This window comes from Suillus discolor (genome assembly GCF_016758755.1).
Source record: "Suillus discolor strain FC423 chromosome Unknown F5147scaffold_64, whole genome shotgun sequence".
NCBI lineage: Eukaryota > Fungi > Basidiomycota > Agaricomycetes > Boletales > Suillaceae > Suillus > Suillus discolor.
The window spans coordinates 154,753-169,711 of NW_024541311.1; the positions used below are offsets into that span (position 1 = coordinate 154,753).

A 14,959-nucleotide genomic window follows, 5' to 3' on the forward strand; every position below is an offset into this window, starting at 1 on the left:
GAGACCTCTCTATATGTTTATTTTCCATATTTTTAATCCTCGGTTGCCATTTACACTCAGTGACACTTGTCTCATGCGCAGATCAGAATTTGCCTTGTTTATGTAAGTGCCCGGAGGGCTGTTCTATCAGAATTTCTTTTGATGTGAGTCAGAGACTGATGCTTGCGCCACCATGATACTGTTAAGCTCAAGACAATTAAATTTCAAGTACATTATTTATAGATGTGTTCAACTAATAATTAACCAATCACATTGGTGGCAGCAGCTTGAGTGGACTGGATCTTTGTCGTTTCCCTTGGCCGGAGGAGACAGCCTGTGGTGGATCTGTCTCTCCTGCACATGTGCATTGAGCCCGTTTCTGGTGCTTTGCTGGACGTTCATCTACAACGTTGCTGGGGTTTTGAGCATCAAGTCCCACCCCAGAAATAAGCTGCGAAGGCCTTGTTCCCAGTGTCACAGGAGTCGTGGGTGCAGCTACCGAGGATGTGGTGATGGGTATGGTAGTTGTGGGTGCAGCTGGAGAGGTGTGATAGCGGGTGTGATGGAAGACCTGACCACAGGTGAATGGGTGATGGTAGGCATGCCAACCAACATGGTGTGAGGTGTGATGACAGACATGGTTTGAGGCGTACCAACTGACGTGGTGCGAGGTGTGATGACTGATGTAGTACGAGGTGTGACAACCAATGTGGTTTGAGGTGTGCCAACTGATGTGGTACTAGGTGTACCAACCAACATGGTGCGAGCTGTGATGACCGACGTGGTGCTAAGCGACGACAATCTAATGAAATTGTCGAACTGATAATGAAAGCGGGGAGGAGAACAGACCAATCCTGTGGTGGTGTTCTGGGACTGCATGGATTTGAGGGCATCGTCAAAACTCTCGAGATTTGAGTCCAGATTAAGAAATGCAGTGGGGGAAGACATAGGGTCCAGAGTGAGTGGCGCTAGCGGTGATGGATAGAAGGGTACATAGCGCTCTGGCATGGGGATGATGGGCCTATTCAGCTCTTGGTCAATCTCATTCATTGTCTTGAGGAGCGGGGGCCAGGTGTTGGAAGAAATCCTCGTAGAAGTCCTCTTCAGGTGGCGCAGGAACTACCTCTCCTTGCGCTAAGTGCATGGAAGGGAAGATAGGTGCCAAGATAGGTGCCAAGTCTACCTCTTGGGATGTGGGGTGTGAACCATGTAATGTATCAGGTGCTACAGTCATAGGCATTGGAGGATCATCGTCTGTAAGCATATTGTCTGGAGCGGGGGCATCTGTTTTATTTGAAGTCCCAGCTTTAGCTATATATTATCAGTGAAATGTTTGAAAAAAAAATAGTTGGATACATATGGAAAACATGAGAAACAAACTCATAGTAGGGCAGCATAACATTATCATTAAACTTTGAAAATGCATGGTTAAATCGATTACCGAGTTTCGTTGACCCTACATGTAAGCTGCTGACATCAATTGCACCCCCATTTGATGGGTCAGGGCCACCAAGCAGGATGCTGAACGTCCATCCTGTGGCCTCATGAAGCTCTCCGAAGAAAGTTGAGAGAATTTCTGTAAGTCTCAGTATAATTCTGTCTTCAATCAGCAAAGGAACAGGCATGAAGATAACACTTACAGGTCATTGGTCACCTCAGATGATTTTCTCCCCTTCACTGCCTCGTGTGCTGCTTCCCTCATCTCTCTCGTAAGTTGAGAGATTTCCTCTTTCACCTCAACAGACTCATTCTCCCAGCATCGGTCAACATGCTTTTGGATCACCCAAAGGTTCGTCTTCTTGGGATCGGGGACATCAGGTTGTTCTTTGATGGCTTTTAGCTCATCTTTAACACTGGCCTGGACTTGAGTAGTATAATACTTTTTAGTGTAGACTTCGCTTTCCTTGAGAGGACATTTCCGACCAGCTGTGGGTCCCTTAACGATATTGCTGAGAAGTTTGTGGACAGCCGAATTGCCCGCTGCAGCTGCTTTGTGGCCAGGCTTTGAATTACCATGATCATTACGGAATTTGACTGTCAGGTGCTGGATGCAATGTAAGTCCCCAATACCATGCATGGAAAATAAGAAATAGACCTTCTGAAGTGCGGCTTTGAATTTTTCTTTCTCCTCTAATTGAGCCGCAGTGAGAACTTGATCCATAGGAATACCTGGAAACAAGGAAGCCCTCATGGGCCATCATTCCTCCCATTGTTCAAAGAAGGGTTGCCAAAAAGTGGTATAGTTCCCCCTCTTTTGGCATTCAAGGTACTCGTCCTCAAAAGTTGTGATGAAGGCCAAGTTCCTCCTGCATCAGCCATGTATGCGGCGCCATCTATTCATGTTACATTTAGCATGCCATCACATATGACTATAATTAATTAATTAATTAAATCCATCTCGTCATAACATACCTTTTTTTTAATTCTGTACACATTGTCACTGTTTGATGCCGAGGTGAATGCGTAATGCCAATACAGTTTTCCAAGTTTGGACTTTTCTGATTGTCACTGAGCGCCGTAATGCCATATTATACAGTTTTCCAAGTTTGGACTTTTCCAATTGTCACCAAGCACTCTGATTTCAAAAGGTGTTGAATGAAGTTCTATACTACCTAGTCATATTTTGGGCTACTAAGGAATAACATTGTGTTAGGTAAGTTGATGATGTAGTCTATGCTGTTCATGCACTTCAACTAAGGAGTCTACACCTAACATGGTATGACTAAACATGTCTTCTAAGTCTGCCAGAACCCTGCGCACATGAGACACAGAACTATGTGCCTGACTGAGGTCCTGCCCTGTCCCACATTCCATGTGCATAAAAGTGGGTTGAAAGTAAGTCAGTTGAGGCACTCAATATATGTGTAGGAGTTTTGAATGGCTTCACATAGGAGATTAATTTGGATTTTTATGCAAATTTATCCTACCATTCTCTTACCATCCTTCAAAATTGAACTCTACGATTATCATGCCTACAGGGTAGGTTTTATATCTTAAGTTTAATGTTCTTGATGGGCATGGCACTTGTATGCTGCTACAATCTCATTAATGTAATACTTGTTTGCAATATGTTTTGATCAGACGAAGCAGACCGACATTCAAGAAAAACCATTCATTTTGCGACAGCTATAAACATACATGAAATTCACTAAATAATCATGTGTTACAAGGCCTGCAAAGCATCACCGTGACCAATTGCACCCTTCACGATGTTTATGCCTTGCTTGATGGAATCTGTTACAGTCATCCGTAACACCTACAGGAGCCCCCGCTCTGCTAGACTCCCGACGCAGCGGCACGCCGCCAGCACTTAGAAAGACAGTGGTCTGGACCACTGTGACACTGCCCCTGGCCTAGACGGCCTTGTACCTGATCCATGAAGGCTGTATGCCTCATGGTCACCCTAGTTCAGTGCATGTATACCTCATGCCACTTCATGAAGATCTGGAGCGCCCCTTGGCGCCTCATGTATATGCGCAGTCGCACTTGGCGCTGCATGCTTGATCAGAGGTTAAGCCTCATGTATCTTATCTGTGCTCATGACCATCCTCATGTACTCTTATCTTTGATAGACATAGATCCACAGATATACTATAGATACAGACTGAGCTTGAACACTTACATGTAGAACATATAAGTAGATAGATTATTGTACTGAGATCTTTACTTTAATCTACTTGGTCCAACCCCAGAACTAGCCTTGTCTAATTCACTTGGTTATCCTTTGAAACCTGTTTGACTAAGCCTCCAACTTAGTCGTTTAGACCGCACTTCTAAGTCGCTCCCCGTGCTTAGCTGTATCTGCTAGCCCTGTATCTTGACGAGCGCTGTCTTACCAAGATAACCAGAGGAACCCTTGACGTTCCGTCAAGTCGCCGAACACCCTCAACTTTGGTGGGCTCACTCGAGCTGTCGTTGAGAAGACCTATCCAAGTTCCCCTACGCTGATCGACGGTCAGCATAACAGAATCCACCTTGTGGTAGATGGCTCGAGAGACACTGAGCACTTTGGGACTGGTTGCATCCCTACAATGAAGAATGAGCTACTAGACATGAGAAATTCGGAAAATCCAGCTCACCAGCCTGAAAAGATGCTGATGTAGCGACCTCAAGTCACATAATAGAGCAGCGGGGTGGCATCAACTGGGACATTGAAGTAGGTATCACAGTAATGAATCAACATGGAATCATTCGCAAGTGCAGCAGCCACATCTTTGTCATCAGAGGAGTTGTTTTCCTCATAATCGACATAGGCAGCATGTGCAATTGTGGGGGCAGAAGTAGGAGCGGTGCCAGCACTAGAGGCAGCAGCTGTGCCAGGAGAAGCAACTGGTGCAGCTTCCCTAGGACTGTCAATGGTTGTAGCAGGGGGGTCATCAGAGATAGCGGGAAGAGCAGCCAATGCTGTTTTGGTGCTGCCAGCGGCAGGGCCCAGGCCCATTCTGATGGTGATGTTATCTGTAACATTGCCGAAGCTACGTGAGTAATGAAAATATAAAAGAATCAACGGATTCACCATTGGATGCATCACCATCAGTGCCTGTGTCCGTGCCAATGTCTAAGGCCTGAGATAGTGCCTTCTGATCATCGAGGGAAAGACACTGGAGAAGATTGATGAGACCGTCCAGTCAGACAGATACCACAGTATCTGTCTGACTGGAGAAAGGCAAATTCTGAGTCATGGGAGTGAGTTCAGTGAGTACCTTGAGTAGATGGATGATGTATCACTCACCACGTTCCGAATTTATACTCCATAGGCCGGCAGGGTCGGAGGTCTAAGAAATGGAGGATGACTTCCTTGGATTTGGGAAATGGCAGATCACCAGGTATTAGTAATAATCCACACCAAACAGGTGGCACCAGCTAACTAATCTTGGCAAATCCATCACAGCTTCCAGTAACATCAGAATTGGGAATCATCAATCACTGATTGATCGCGCTCAAGCTCTCAAGTATGGCCTAGCAGGTAAGTGGATTCTCTAGTACTATCTACTAATCTTCTAAGCTTGCCTGACACCCCAGTACCAGAACCATTCCTGCGGTTCAATTCCCGTTTGATTCTTCTCACAATGCAGATTACGTTGTGTTGTCCACAGCATGTGGCCCTTGATATTCTGCATCAAGGTCAGTCATAGTGCATATTACGTGCACAGCTGACTTACTGCTCAAAGAATCAGCATCTCCACTGTCAATTTGGCATGCATGCTGTCAGTTAGCAAAATGTGAATATTCAACCCGGTGACACGCACCAAACTTCTTTTGTGCATAGTCATGGCTACCTTTTAGCTTTGACATTCTCTACTACACTTTACGAAATTACTAAGAATTTTCTATAACACATTATGATTTGATTTGAGTAATTTTCAGACATAACAGACCCATAATACTACATAATAATTCAATTAACACTTATCCAATCTAAAGATAAGTTCCAAACATACCACAACACATTATTCAGCATTCTCTCACAATCTTATGATTGTTTTTTTACAATTCTTCACATTTTTCTGTATGTTCTGAAATATATTTACGGTAGCATTCCAACATTTCAACAGTTCATGTGTGATCAATGGCTTAGTCAGATGAAATGGATTAGTAAGATGAGATGGATTAGTCAGGAAACTGAAGGAAGAAAGTTGATAGATGGGAATATTTGAGAAGTGAACAAAGTCATCATGAGACATTTCAACTATGACTCAGTATGAGTCATTATGAGTCATTTTCTGTCTGAGTCACTATGAGTCATCTTTAATATGACTCAGTATGAGTCAGGATGAGTCATATTTCCTTAAATAGATAGTTACACAGCCACATTAAGAGTAGTATATAAGGGGCCCAGTTTCCCCTCTGAATAATGACAATCTCCCTTTTGAAATAAGCTTCCTTTGAGAGGACAGACATCCCCCTTTTAGAGAGAGGGAGGAGGATTTGAGTATCTTCCTGAATTTCTCACCCTACATTTGTGTGAACATCTGAGTGAATATTAGTTTATTCCCTCCATTCTTTTGTCATCATTTCCCACAACATACTGATCTTCTGAGGCCTACCTTGAGCCAATCCTTGAATTACACTAGCTGGTACATGGTTATCAGTCATCTAGTTGTAGTTTTGTCACATTCTCTTTACAAACACAGGATACCTTTTCTGTTGGGAGAATTTACATATTTTTAACAATTAGGAGGACGACAAATAAGACTAGCACTTTATTCAACAATATTAAGAGCTTGGCTGCTTTAAGACTACATCAAGAGGGTGTACTCTGTTCTGATTCTGCGTCATACTCATCGTGAGTGCCTGAGCAGCAGAGAAGTTAGTTTCGAAGCCATGTATTTCGGTTGATTCGATTGTGTTAGAGGCTTAGTTTGATCTCCTCTAATTTTTGAGAATAGGGAGTGTTTACAAGATATGACTCTGATTCATTGTGTACTGTGTGATTCATATCTTCATCTTCATATTGCACACCTTTGCAATCTTATTCTAGTAGCATCGTAGTACTGCATCAAGCCAGTTATCAATTTGGCTACACCATTTACGATCCTCATCTTTAGTGTCCTAAGCACTGCATCAAGCCAGTTAAACAGACTATCAACCTTCAAGTACCTAAGCACTGCATCAAGCCAGTTAACGGTCACTGTCTCAACCCACCTAAAGTCATTGAAAGTTGTTTAGATTGACCCAGCTATTTACGCCTCCTCCCACAAACGACCACATTATCAACCGTTGGTATTTGGCTGAACCGTTGACCGTGGAGGATAGTGAGAACTGGTGATTTTATTGCCAATCACATCCTAGTAAGACACCGGGCCACAACTTCTGGTGAAGAGGCCACATGTGGTTGAAATTAATAATCATGGTCTGTACAAATGTGATTGTCTCATCTGAGGTAGGAGGCGTATTTTGTGCATGAAGACTCATACAAGTCTTACCTTGCAGATCGTGCTTCTGAAAAGCAAGAGGTAAGTAACATGTTTTTAATGATAATTCTCAACTTTGACTTTTTCTGCAGCGAAGCACATGCGTAAGTCACAATGCGGTCAACATGGCAGATACCAAGTCCTCCCATGGGCTTGCTGCAACAGAAGTTGGGATGATCAACTGCACAAGGCACGATATGAAGCTCCCAAACGGAGTTGGAGACCTGCAGAAGGGTGAACGGTATGTATTATATTGCATTTGGAATGTTTTAAGGCTGATGTTACTTAGGTACATTAACATGGACTATATCATGTGTTCCGCGCTCCTCATCCTCGCAAAGTCCATGATCAACATATCCTACAACATCGCCTGCCAGTGGCACAAAAGACTCTGGACTCGAATGGAAACAATGCCGGAACGGCTTTCCCCCCCCCCCCATGAATTTTCCCTTATACATTTTTTGTGCTGAAGTTCCACATCCAGGCCCACGTCGATAAGTGTCGCACGAACTTCTCTTTCAACTGGTCGAGGTACATGGGCTGAACAGATGGCGAAGCCCCTGAATGGGGCTGGTCCAATATAAACTGAGTGGCATCAAGTACCAAGGAAATGGGACTGGGAGCATGCTGGGACACTCTTGACGATCACTTTGGTGATTGGAACTGGAAAAAAATTACAGCATTAGGTGAGCAGTTTCTTTCTTTCAGTCTCAAATTCTTTCAGTATTCTGGACCTACATCCGACAATGTTCCCACGCCTCATCCGGACCTCCGGACCCCCTGTCCATGTCCTTTATCTGTCCAGATGCCTGTACACCCAAATCCCTGTACCTTTGCATATCCACACATCCGGATCCGAAACCCGGACACTCAATCTGATATCCACTTGCCAGGATCTCCGGATCCGACCTATGCTTCATATCCGAACCCAAACCTTAAATCAGCGCTCATCCCCTTATGGTAATCACCTGTTTCCGGACATCCGGTTATCCCTATAACCGACTGTGCTTTATTTTCCATACCTGATTCATTTCCGTCTTCATTTTATTATGTTCTGATACACTAGTGTTAGGTGTTCCACATGCTCCGTCCATAGCCTCACATAGCCTTGCACTGTGCTGACTGATTCTCTGTTATGTCCTCCATAGTATATAAACCCTGTAGAAACTCCTGTATTTCCTTAGTCTGAATATTACACATATTAGTCCTTGCACTAGATCTCACACTAAGTCCTCATACTAGTTCTAGTCCTCTGACTTAGTCAATATCCATCTCAGGCCTAGGGAGAGATTCCCTAGGCCGGAGCTCCACTCCTCCGCTCCTCTGCTCCTCTGCTCCTCCGCTCCTACACTCCTCCAAGTTTCCGGAAGTTCCTCCGGAACTTTCCCATGGTCCTCCGGACCTATTCTGCTTCGGACTTTGTCCCTGCAGCCTTTTCTCTGTCTCCATTCTACTCAGGATTCATCCTGAGTAGCCATTACACATATCTGTACCAGGACATAGTAATTTCCGGAAGTTCCTCCAGAACTTTCCCGCACCCCTCCGGAACTTTCTCGCACTCATCCGGATCCGGACAGTCCTTCCATACTTTCCCGCGCTCTATCGGAAGTCCTATGGACTTCCTTGGACTTCCTCCGGATGTCATCTGCAATTAAGGGCACATACTTGGGTAAGGGGCGCAGCGCACGAGCTGAAGCCAAGCCCTTCGGAATCAGTCCTACCCTTTGTGCACAGTCTTAACACAGCCATACAACTACAACTCACTGAGCTTGAAGCTCAAGACCTTCAAGCTGGAATCAATGTCTCGCTTCACATCGATGTCTCTCCAAGCGAATTAATTACATCAGGCATGGATCTCGAGGATCAACAGTAAGTTTTGTATTCATTGTTACACTATGCCATACTGACAGTTCTACAGGGCATGATTAAGATCCAGTCTTGCCAATGTGTCCCTCCACGACACCGATAATCAGAAGGCTACAACACAAACTCAAATCGCCTCCCTCCAATGACGGCTTGATGCCTGGGCCCGCATCCAGGAGCTATACATGCCAGTTGTCTGTCAACTCCAGCATTGATCATCAGAGGCTAGCAGGAGGCCGCAGGAACTCAAACCTGAAGACTTCAACCTGTGGCTCCCTTCACAACTTCCAGATGGCACCCCCATAGACCAGACGCTCGCTGGCCACGAGTGGGAGCTACACTATGCACAGGCCCTCGATGCCCTGAACGAAGTTCATTCCCACCTCCGGCTTCGATCCCACATGTACAAGTACAAGGATAAAAATGTCCGTGGTCAAGCGGGTTCCACTCACACCAAGAAAATCATTGATGCCATGGAATCGAGGAAGCACGCCAGTGTATTGAAGTACAGACGTGCGCGCAGCGCCCTGCTGTCTCTTGGCCACCGTCTCGAGAAGTGCAGTTGGGAGCTCACCATGCGCCCGCTTCTTGACTCTGATGTTAAGCCTATGGGTGACATGGAGCAGCAATGGAGAGGAACCATCTCCTGGATTTGGTTAGACTCCCGTGCTAATAACAGCTGTACAGAAAATGAATGCATACAGGATTGTAAGTGTATGTTATGTTTTACTCACATTTATCTGACATTTTGATAGGTATCCGCTTGGAGTGGTGCAAGGCTTGTGCCCGCGCACACCGGTGGTCGGAGGAGGTGGAATTATTGCTAGAAGAGATGAGATGAGTGCTGGCATTTTTGAGATGGCAAGGGTCCTGGTGGAAGGAGTGCATAACTCTCTGAACACTCAACTCAGCACCTGCACAAGAGGGGCTGTCAGTGTACGCATGTCGCCAGTCTGCACTGCATGTGCTGCTGATAGCCAAGTTTCAAAGGCTGTGGAGTGATGTGCCTACCCTTGTCTCTGGTGGTGTCCTGATTCTGGAGAGTGGAGAGATAGATGCTCCTACTATTGACACTCCCCCACAGTTATAAATATAAATATATCATTCACATGATTGTTCTTAATATTAACACGGGAAAAGAAGCAACACTGGAGAATGGTAAGGGCGGAGATCACAGATTGCAGAATGCCAAAAACGAGACCATCTATGATGGATCTCAAGTCACATACCATAGATCTTAGATGAATCAGCTAATAGTGCTTGGTGCAGGGAACTAGAGGGAGCTGCAGGTATAATAAATTCATATATCACTGGGAGCTATGGCAGTGAGCATCTATTGTATCACATTTACGCTACACTACCAGTGAGTAATATATCAATACCATGGCTACTGGTGTTTATACTCAATGTGTATGGTTCTTTATGTTTGAATATATGCTACATTGGGTAAGTAAATAGCTGGAAATCAGTAAGATACCATGGCCCCTCGATGAACAGCCTCTCAACCCTGAAGGACATCCACCAAACAAAAGGTGAGTCCCCTCCATTGAACACTCAAACATTTCTGACACAATTTGGGCACCGCCACAACCAAAAAAGAACTCATCACTCAATGCCTCAGGGCACAACATCACAAGCCAACTTGGTTTGCCTCAAGATCGCCCACAAACACCCAAATCTGTACATCACCCCCCCAGCATGGATCCAAATCAACTCCCTCCCTTCCAACCAGATCCTCAGTTTCAGCCCCAACCCCATTTCCTGCCCTCATTCACTACCAGCTGCAGGACCACTACCATCCACAGGACCACAATCAGCCACAGGACAACTACCATCCACAGGACAACTTCTGGCAGGAGGGGTTTGAGCAGGGAGGGTTTGAGCAGGGAGGGTCTAAGCAGCAGGGATTCCAGCTGCTGCCTCAAGACCAACCACACAAAGGCAACGATGCTCAACCCATGCATCAAGAACTCGACCTCCATGGCCACGGCATGCAATGACATATGTGCTGGGACCTCAAGGATGCTGGTGTCCCGCGCATGCAGCCACATCCTCAGGTCATCGGCATCACAATTCCTCACAAGAGGAAATCTGAACGTGGGGAGTTTACTCAAGGGATCATCCATGTAAGTTGTTTCTTTCCTTTTCTAATATATAATAATATATAACATTACTATAGGAACTACGTACATCGCAAACTGTTGGCTGGCTTGGAATGTGTCTGGTCAACCAGCACCTACCTCCAATGCCAGCATTGGTGCCTGCACCAGCACCTGCACCTGTACCTCAACCAGCACTACCCCCACCACCTGAAACCACTGCACAAGTGCCAAATGTGTCTAACAATGAGGTTCCCAATTCAGTTTTGACTGTAGAACTTGATAAACCCACCATTGATTCCATCAAACTCTCTGCAAAAAAATAATTATGTTGCATGATGATGCAAGGGACGGACACTGTGTCGCCAACATGAAAACAAACGAGTGGCTGTCTTAGACAAAGCCCTCAAGAAGGCACACATTTCTATCATTGGTCAAGGTAATTTTTTGTTGAATTCATTCACGACATCACTAACACTTTGTTTTAAAGTTCAATATAAACCATTCAAAAAAAAGTCCGTTCATGAAGAGCTCATGACATGTATGTTGAATGTACAGCAGGTATTTAGAGACTACGCCACCACATCATTTAAATGGCACTCAATCTACAACTACCCATATCCTCAGAACCTGGAGAGGAGGTCGCTCATAAGGCAGCACTAGTCTAGGAGCTATTGAAGAATCTGAACTTCTTGCACAAGTTAGAGCTGGTATGTCTTTTTCTAATGTTTGTGTGCTAATTTTTGATTCACACACTGACTGGGGTGAGGACGGCATTGAACAGTACCTGCTGCTGGAGGCTGATCATTTTGTCGAGATGATTGTCGACGTCATCTGGCAGAAAGGACTCTATGAGTATATTGATCCACTCTGACTCGACAGTGTGATTGCCCTTGCTGGGGCTGCATTGCAGAATGCGCTGAAAGCTTACCAGATGGGCAGGTTCAAGTCCGTTGATGCTTTGGCAGAACAATTCTATGATACATACAAGGTGATCCTGGTGCTGATTGACAGCATTCAAGCAGATCCTGCTCTGAAAGTAAGGTATGAACTAGTGTTGCCGCAGCTCCGGCTTACTGCCGGTTTTAGCTGTGACCAGAGCCATGAATAGCTGAGTGGAGCACATGATTGTAGCTTACATAATTTATGGCTTGGTCCAGCTAAAATCGCTATGGTTAAGTTGAGTTAATGGCTTGAAGCCAGCTCAAATGAATGAAATTAAATCTATTTTACAACCATAAGTCAAAAAATAGACTCATTGAGACATGAGACTTGAGACTGGAGTACTCGAGAGCCAAAAAGGGAAGAAGCTGTAGTGTAGCCTCTAATTGATCACACAAAGCCGCGACATACTCTACTCCTAAAATCAATGTGTAGCAGACACCAATGGGTCCCCGAAATGACATGAATAATCCTGTTAACATTGGATCAAAAGCTAAAACAAATGTTAGAAGTACTGCAGCCTCGATCATACATAGAAATTACAAGATTGGGCAATGTCATGGGGGCCTTCACAAACTGTGTATCAAGGTGAAAACTAGCTGAAAGAGCCACTGAAAGGCAAAGAGAACAGGAAATAGTCATTGAAATGCAAAGAGAACCAGAGGGGGTCATTCAGGAGCAAAGAGAAGCAGAAGGAGTCATTCAAAGGGCTCGGAGATTGAGGTGGCGATGCTGGCTGCTGAAAATGTTGGGTCACGAGATACACTAGGGAGAGTTCATTGACATTGAAGTAGTGGGAGGTGATGAAGTCAGCTGCAAATGTGTAAATTCAAGGATAGTGATAAATGAATAGTGGAGAGACATACTTGTTCCAGCAGGGACTCTTCTAATGAGTAACACTGGTATCTCACAAGCATAATGAGAGTGAGCAGCTGAATGACTCAACAAAGTACTTACCAAAGAATATCTATTCCTGCCAGGTGCGCAGGATGAGGGTGGGTGAGAGGGTAGGTGAGAGGGCGAGCGAGAGGGCAAGTGAGACGTTGGGTGAAAGGACGAGTGAGAGGGGTGAAAGGTTGGATGAGAGGGTGTTGGGTGAGAGGTTGGGTGAGAGGTTGGGTGAGAGGTTGGATGAGAGGGCGTTAGGTGAGAGGTTGGGTGAGAGGTTGGGTGAGAGGGCAAGTGAGAGGGCAAGCAAATGCAAGTGAGTGAGAGGGTGGGTGAGAGGTTGGGTGAGAGGATGGGCCAACCACGAACCAGTTCATCAAATCTATGACCTAATTTCATTGTCTGCGATGCAGCCAACCACAACCCAATTTATCAGATCTACCACCCAATTTCATTGTCTGCCTGCCTGCTCACCTCTGATCTCCTGAGACGTCCAACCACAACCCAATTTATCAGATCTACCACCTAATTTCATTGTCTAGTGAGAGGGTGGGTGAGAGGTTGGGCAAGAGAGTTATGTGTGTTAGGAGGGATGTAGGAGTTGATGTATGGTGCAGGAATGTTCCACCGCGCAAATATCTGTCCAGGCTCCAGAGTCAATATGAACTCAAGAATGGTAAGTGCACACAAAGTGGAGCGACTGGAAGAGGCTTAATATGAAGGGCAGAATGAGAATGAATCAAATATAAGATGTCCCTGAGAGGGAAGAGGTAATGATTGAAAATTGTCTACAATAAATATAACTGTTGAATCAAGTAAGAATTGAGAGTCAATGAAAATCAAGTGCGAAGAGTAAATGAACATCACAGGGAATAGACAGTAGCAGTGTCATCAATGTCATCACACTCATATTCTGCAATAGCTCTGAGAAAAGCATCATGAGCATGACTGTCAGCAATGCTGCCAGTATCAGGTAGCGGGCATTCATCGTCATCGTCAGAATCGTCCAATAACATTTGGAATTCCATCTCCCTTTGGGATGCTGCCCAACCTTGAGTAAAGTTAAGTTGCTCCTTTTTCAGGAGAAACTTGACGATCTGCAGCGCCTCCATCAGCACTGGGGAAATACAATTCCGTTTCTTAGTGTCAGTTTTTCTACTTGAAGAGAAGACCTGTTTGCATGGAACAGTGGAGGCCTGTGTTACAGTAACCCCATCATTTTCCCATCATCACCTGCAGGACTACTCATGTACTATACTTCTTGATCCCCGTCTCGCTTCTAGCCTTCCTCATGTCGACCATGAGGACTTCCTGATCTCTGACTTCCTTTTCCTGTACTTCTACAACACCTCATGGACTTGTCTGTGCACACTTCTCTTACATACATAAACCCTAGCTACTTCTTGTATTTCTCCTTAACTTGAATCTACTCAGTTCTACCTGATACCTGACTAGGACCTGAGGGTGCCTACTGATCTAGCTCTTTGCGAGGAGACTACCCATTACTCGATCACTTCACCAGAGTTCTACCTCTGGTCGTCATTACCTGACACCATACTCCTGATCTCCTTTATTGGAGCTGTTATGGAAGACTCTATCTGAGTTCGTAACAGCCTGTATAGGTAGGTAGACCATTGCAATAGCAAATATAGTTGGAAAAACTGTCTCAGAAACCTGGCAAACCTGGTGGTCAATGACGAGAGATATAACTTGAGGAGACGCATGACTCTCACCTGCCAAAATCCGAGTATATTTGTCCTCTTGCTGCTGAGAGTAGCCATGGTGTATGCCCTGAATTCTTGATCGACTGTTTGGGCACCCTCGTGAACACTTGGTAGCGTGTTCGCATCAGGAAGTCCATAGTGTCATGAGCCTAGCGAGCGTAGCTGCTGCCATGGAGGCTGGACAGATTCAGTAAGTTTCAACCGTGCACTCTTGGCATGCATCTGGGAAATATCAAATGATTAGTTCAAATGTTGAACAGGTGAATTAGATGCACCAAATCAAGTATGAACATCTTGACAGCATTACTTCGAGCTTCACCCCAATGATTTTGAACCCATGACATCCAGATTGCCAGATTAATAACTATAAAATCATGAGATATCAAGCAATATTAGAAATTCACTGGACTGACACATTGACATGGCATATGCATTTGTAGCGCCCATTCGTTCATCATACTTCCCAGGTCAAGCCTATCTTGATGAGAGGTGCACAGTGTGGGATAAATGTTGCAATTGCCTTCCACCACTCGATTGACTCTTCGAAAGC

General features: G+C 45.0%; 5 protein-coding genes across 5 annotated transcripts; 3 read left to right on the forward strand and 2 right to left on the reverse strand.

Annotated features, from left to right (window-relative positions):
* Positions 1-247: 247 nt before the first annotated feature.
* F5147DRAFT_777906 (uncharacterized protein) lies at positions 248-987 on the reverse strand (the record flags this gene model as incomplete). Its single annotated transcript, XM_041442047.1, has 2 exons — positions 248-550; positions 589-987. 2 exons carry the CDS (start codon positions 985-987, stop codon positions 248-250), a joined length of 702 nt encoding a protein of 233 aa, XP_041288643.1.
* A 34-nt stretch (positions 988-1,021) lies between these two features.
* Positions 1,022-2,140, reverse strand: F5147DRAFT_777907 (uncharacterized protein; the record flags this gene model as incomplete). Its single annotated transcript, XM_041442048.1, has 4 exons — positions 1,022-1,290; positions 1,421-1,575; positions 1,620-2,023; positions 2,075-2,140. 4 exons carry the CDS (start codon positions 2,138-2,140, stop codon positions 1,022-1,024), a joined length of 894 nt encoding a protein of 297 aa, XP_041288644.1.
* Positions 2,141-6,384: 4,244 nt separating this feature from the next.
* Positions 6,385-7,477, forward strand: F5147DRAFT_656284 (uncharacterized protein; the record flags this gene model as incomplete). The annotated part of the gene is given in 6 exon segments (XM_041434094.1): positions 6,385-6,402; positions 6,472-6,629; positions 6,649-6,734; positions 6,913-6,935; positions 6,986-7,134; positions 7,378-7,477. 6 exon segments carry the CDS (start codon positions 6,385-6,387, stop codon positions 7,475-7,477), a joined length of 534 nt encoding a protein of 177 aa, XP_041288645.1.
* An 804-nt stretch (positions 7,478-8,281) lies between these two features.
* F5147DRAFT_656285 (uncharacterized protein) lies at positions 8,282-9,846 on the forward strand (the record flags this gene model as incomplete). Its single annotated transcript, XM_041434095.1, has 5 exons — positions 8,282-8,395; positions 8,741-8,762; positions 8,979-9,411; positions 9,512-9,692; positions 9,739-9,846. 5 exons carry the CDS (start codon positions 8,282-8,284, stop codon positions 9,844-9,846), a joined length of 858 nt encoding a protein of 285 aa, XP_041288646.1.
* A 293-nt stretch (positions 9,847-10,139) lies between these two features.
* F5147DRAFT_656286 (uncharacterized protein) lies at positions 10,140-11,970 on the forward strand (the record flags this gene model as incomplete). Its single annotated transcript, XM_041434096.1, has 10 exons — positions 10,140-10,202; positions 10,254-10,288; positions 10,562-10,784; positions 10,814-10,882; positions 10,936-11,106; positions 11,204-11,294; positions 11,346-11,416; positions 11,640-11,710; positions 11,738-11,899; positions 11,922-11,970. The coding sequence occupies 10 exons, from the start codon at positions 10,140-10,142 to the stop codon at positions 11,968-11,970; spliced, it is 1,005 nt and encodes a 334-aa protein (XP_041288647.1).
* Between the last annotated feature and the right edge of the window lie 2,989 nt (positions 11,971-14,959).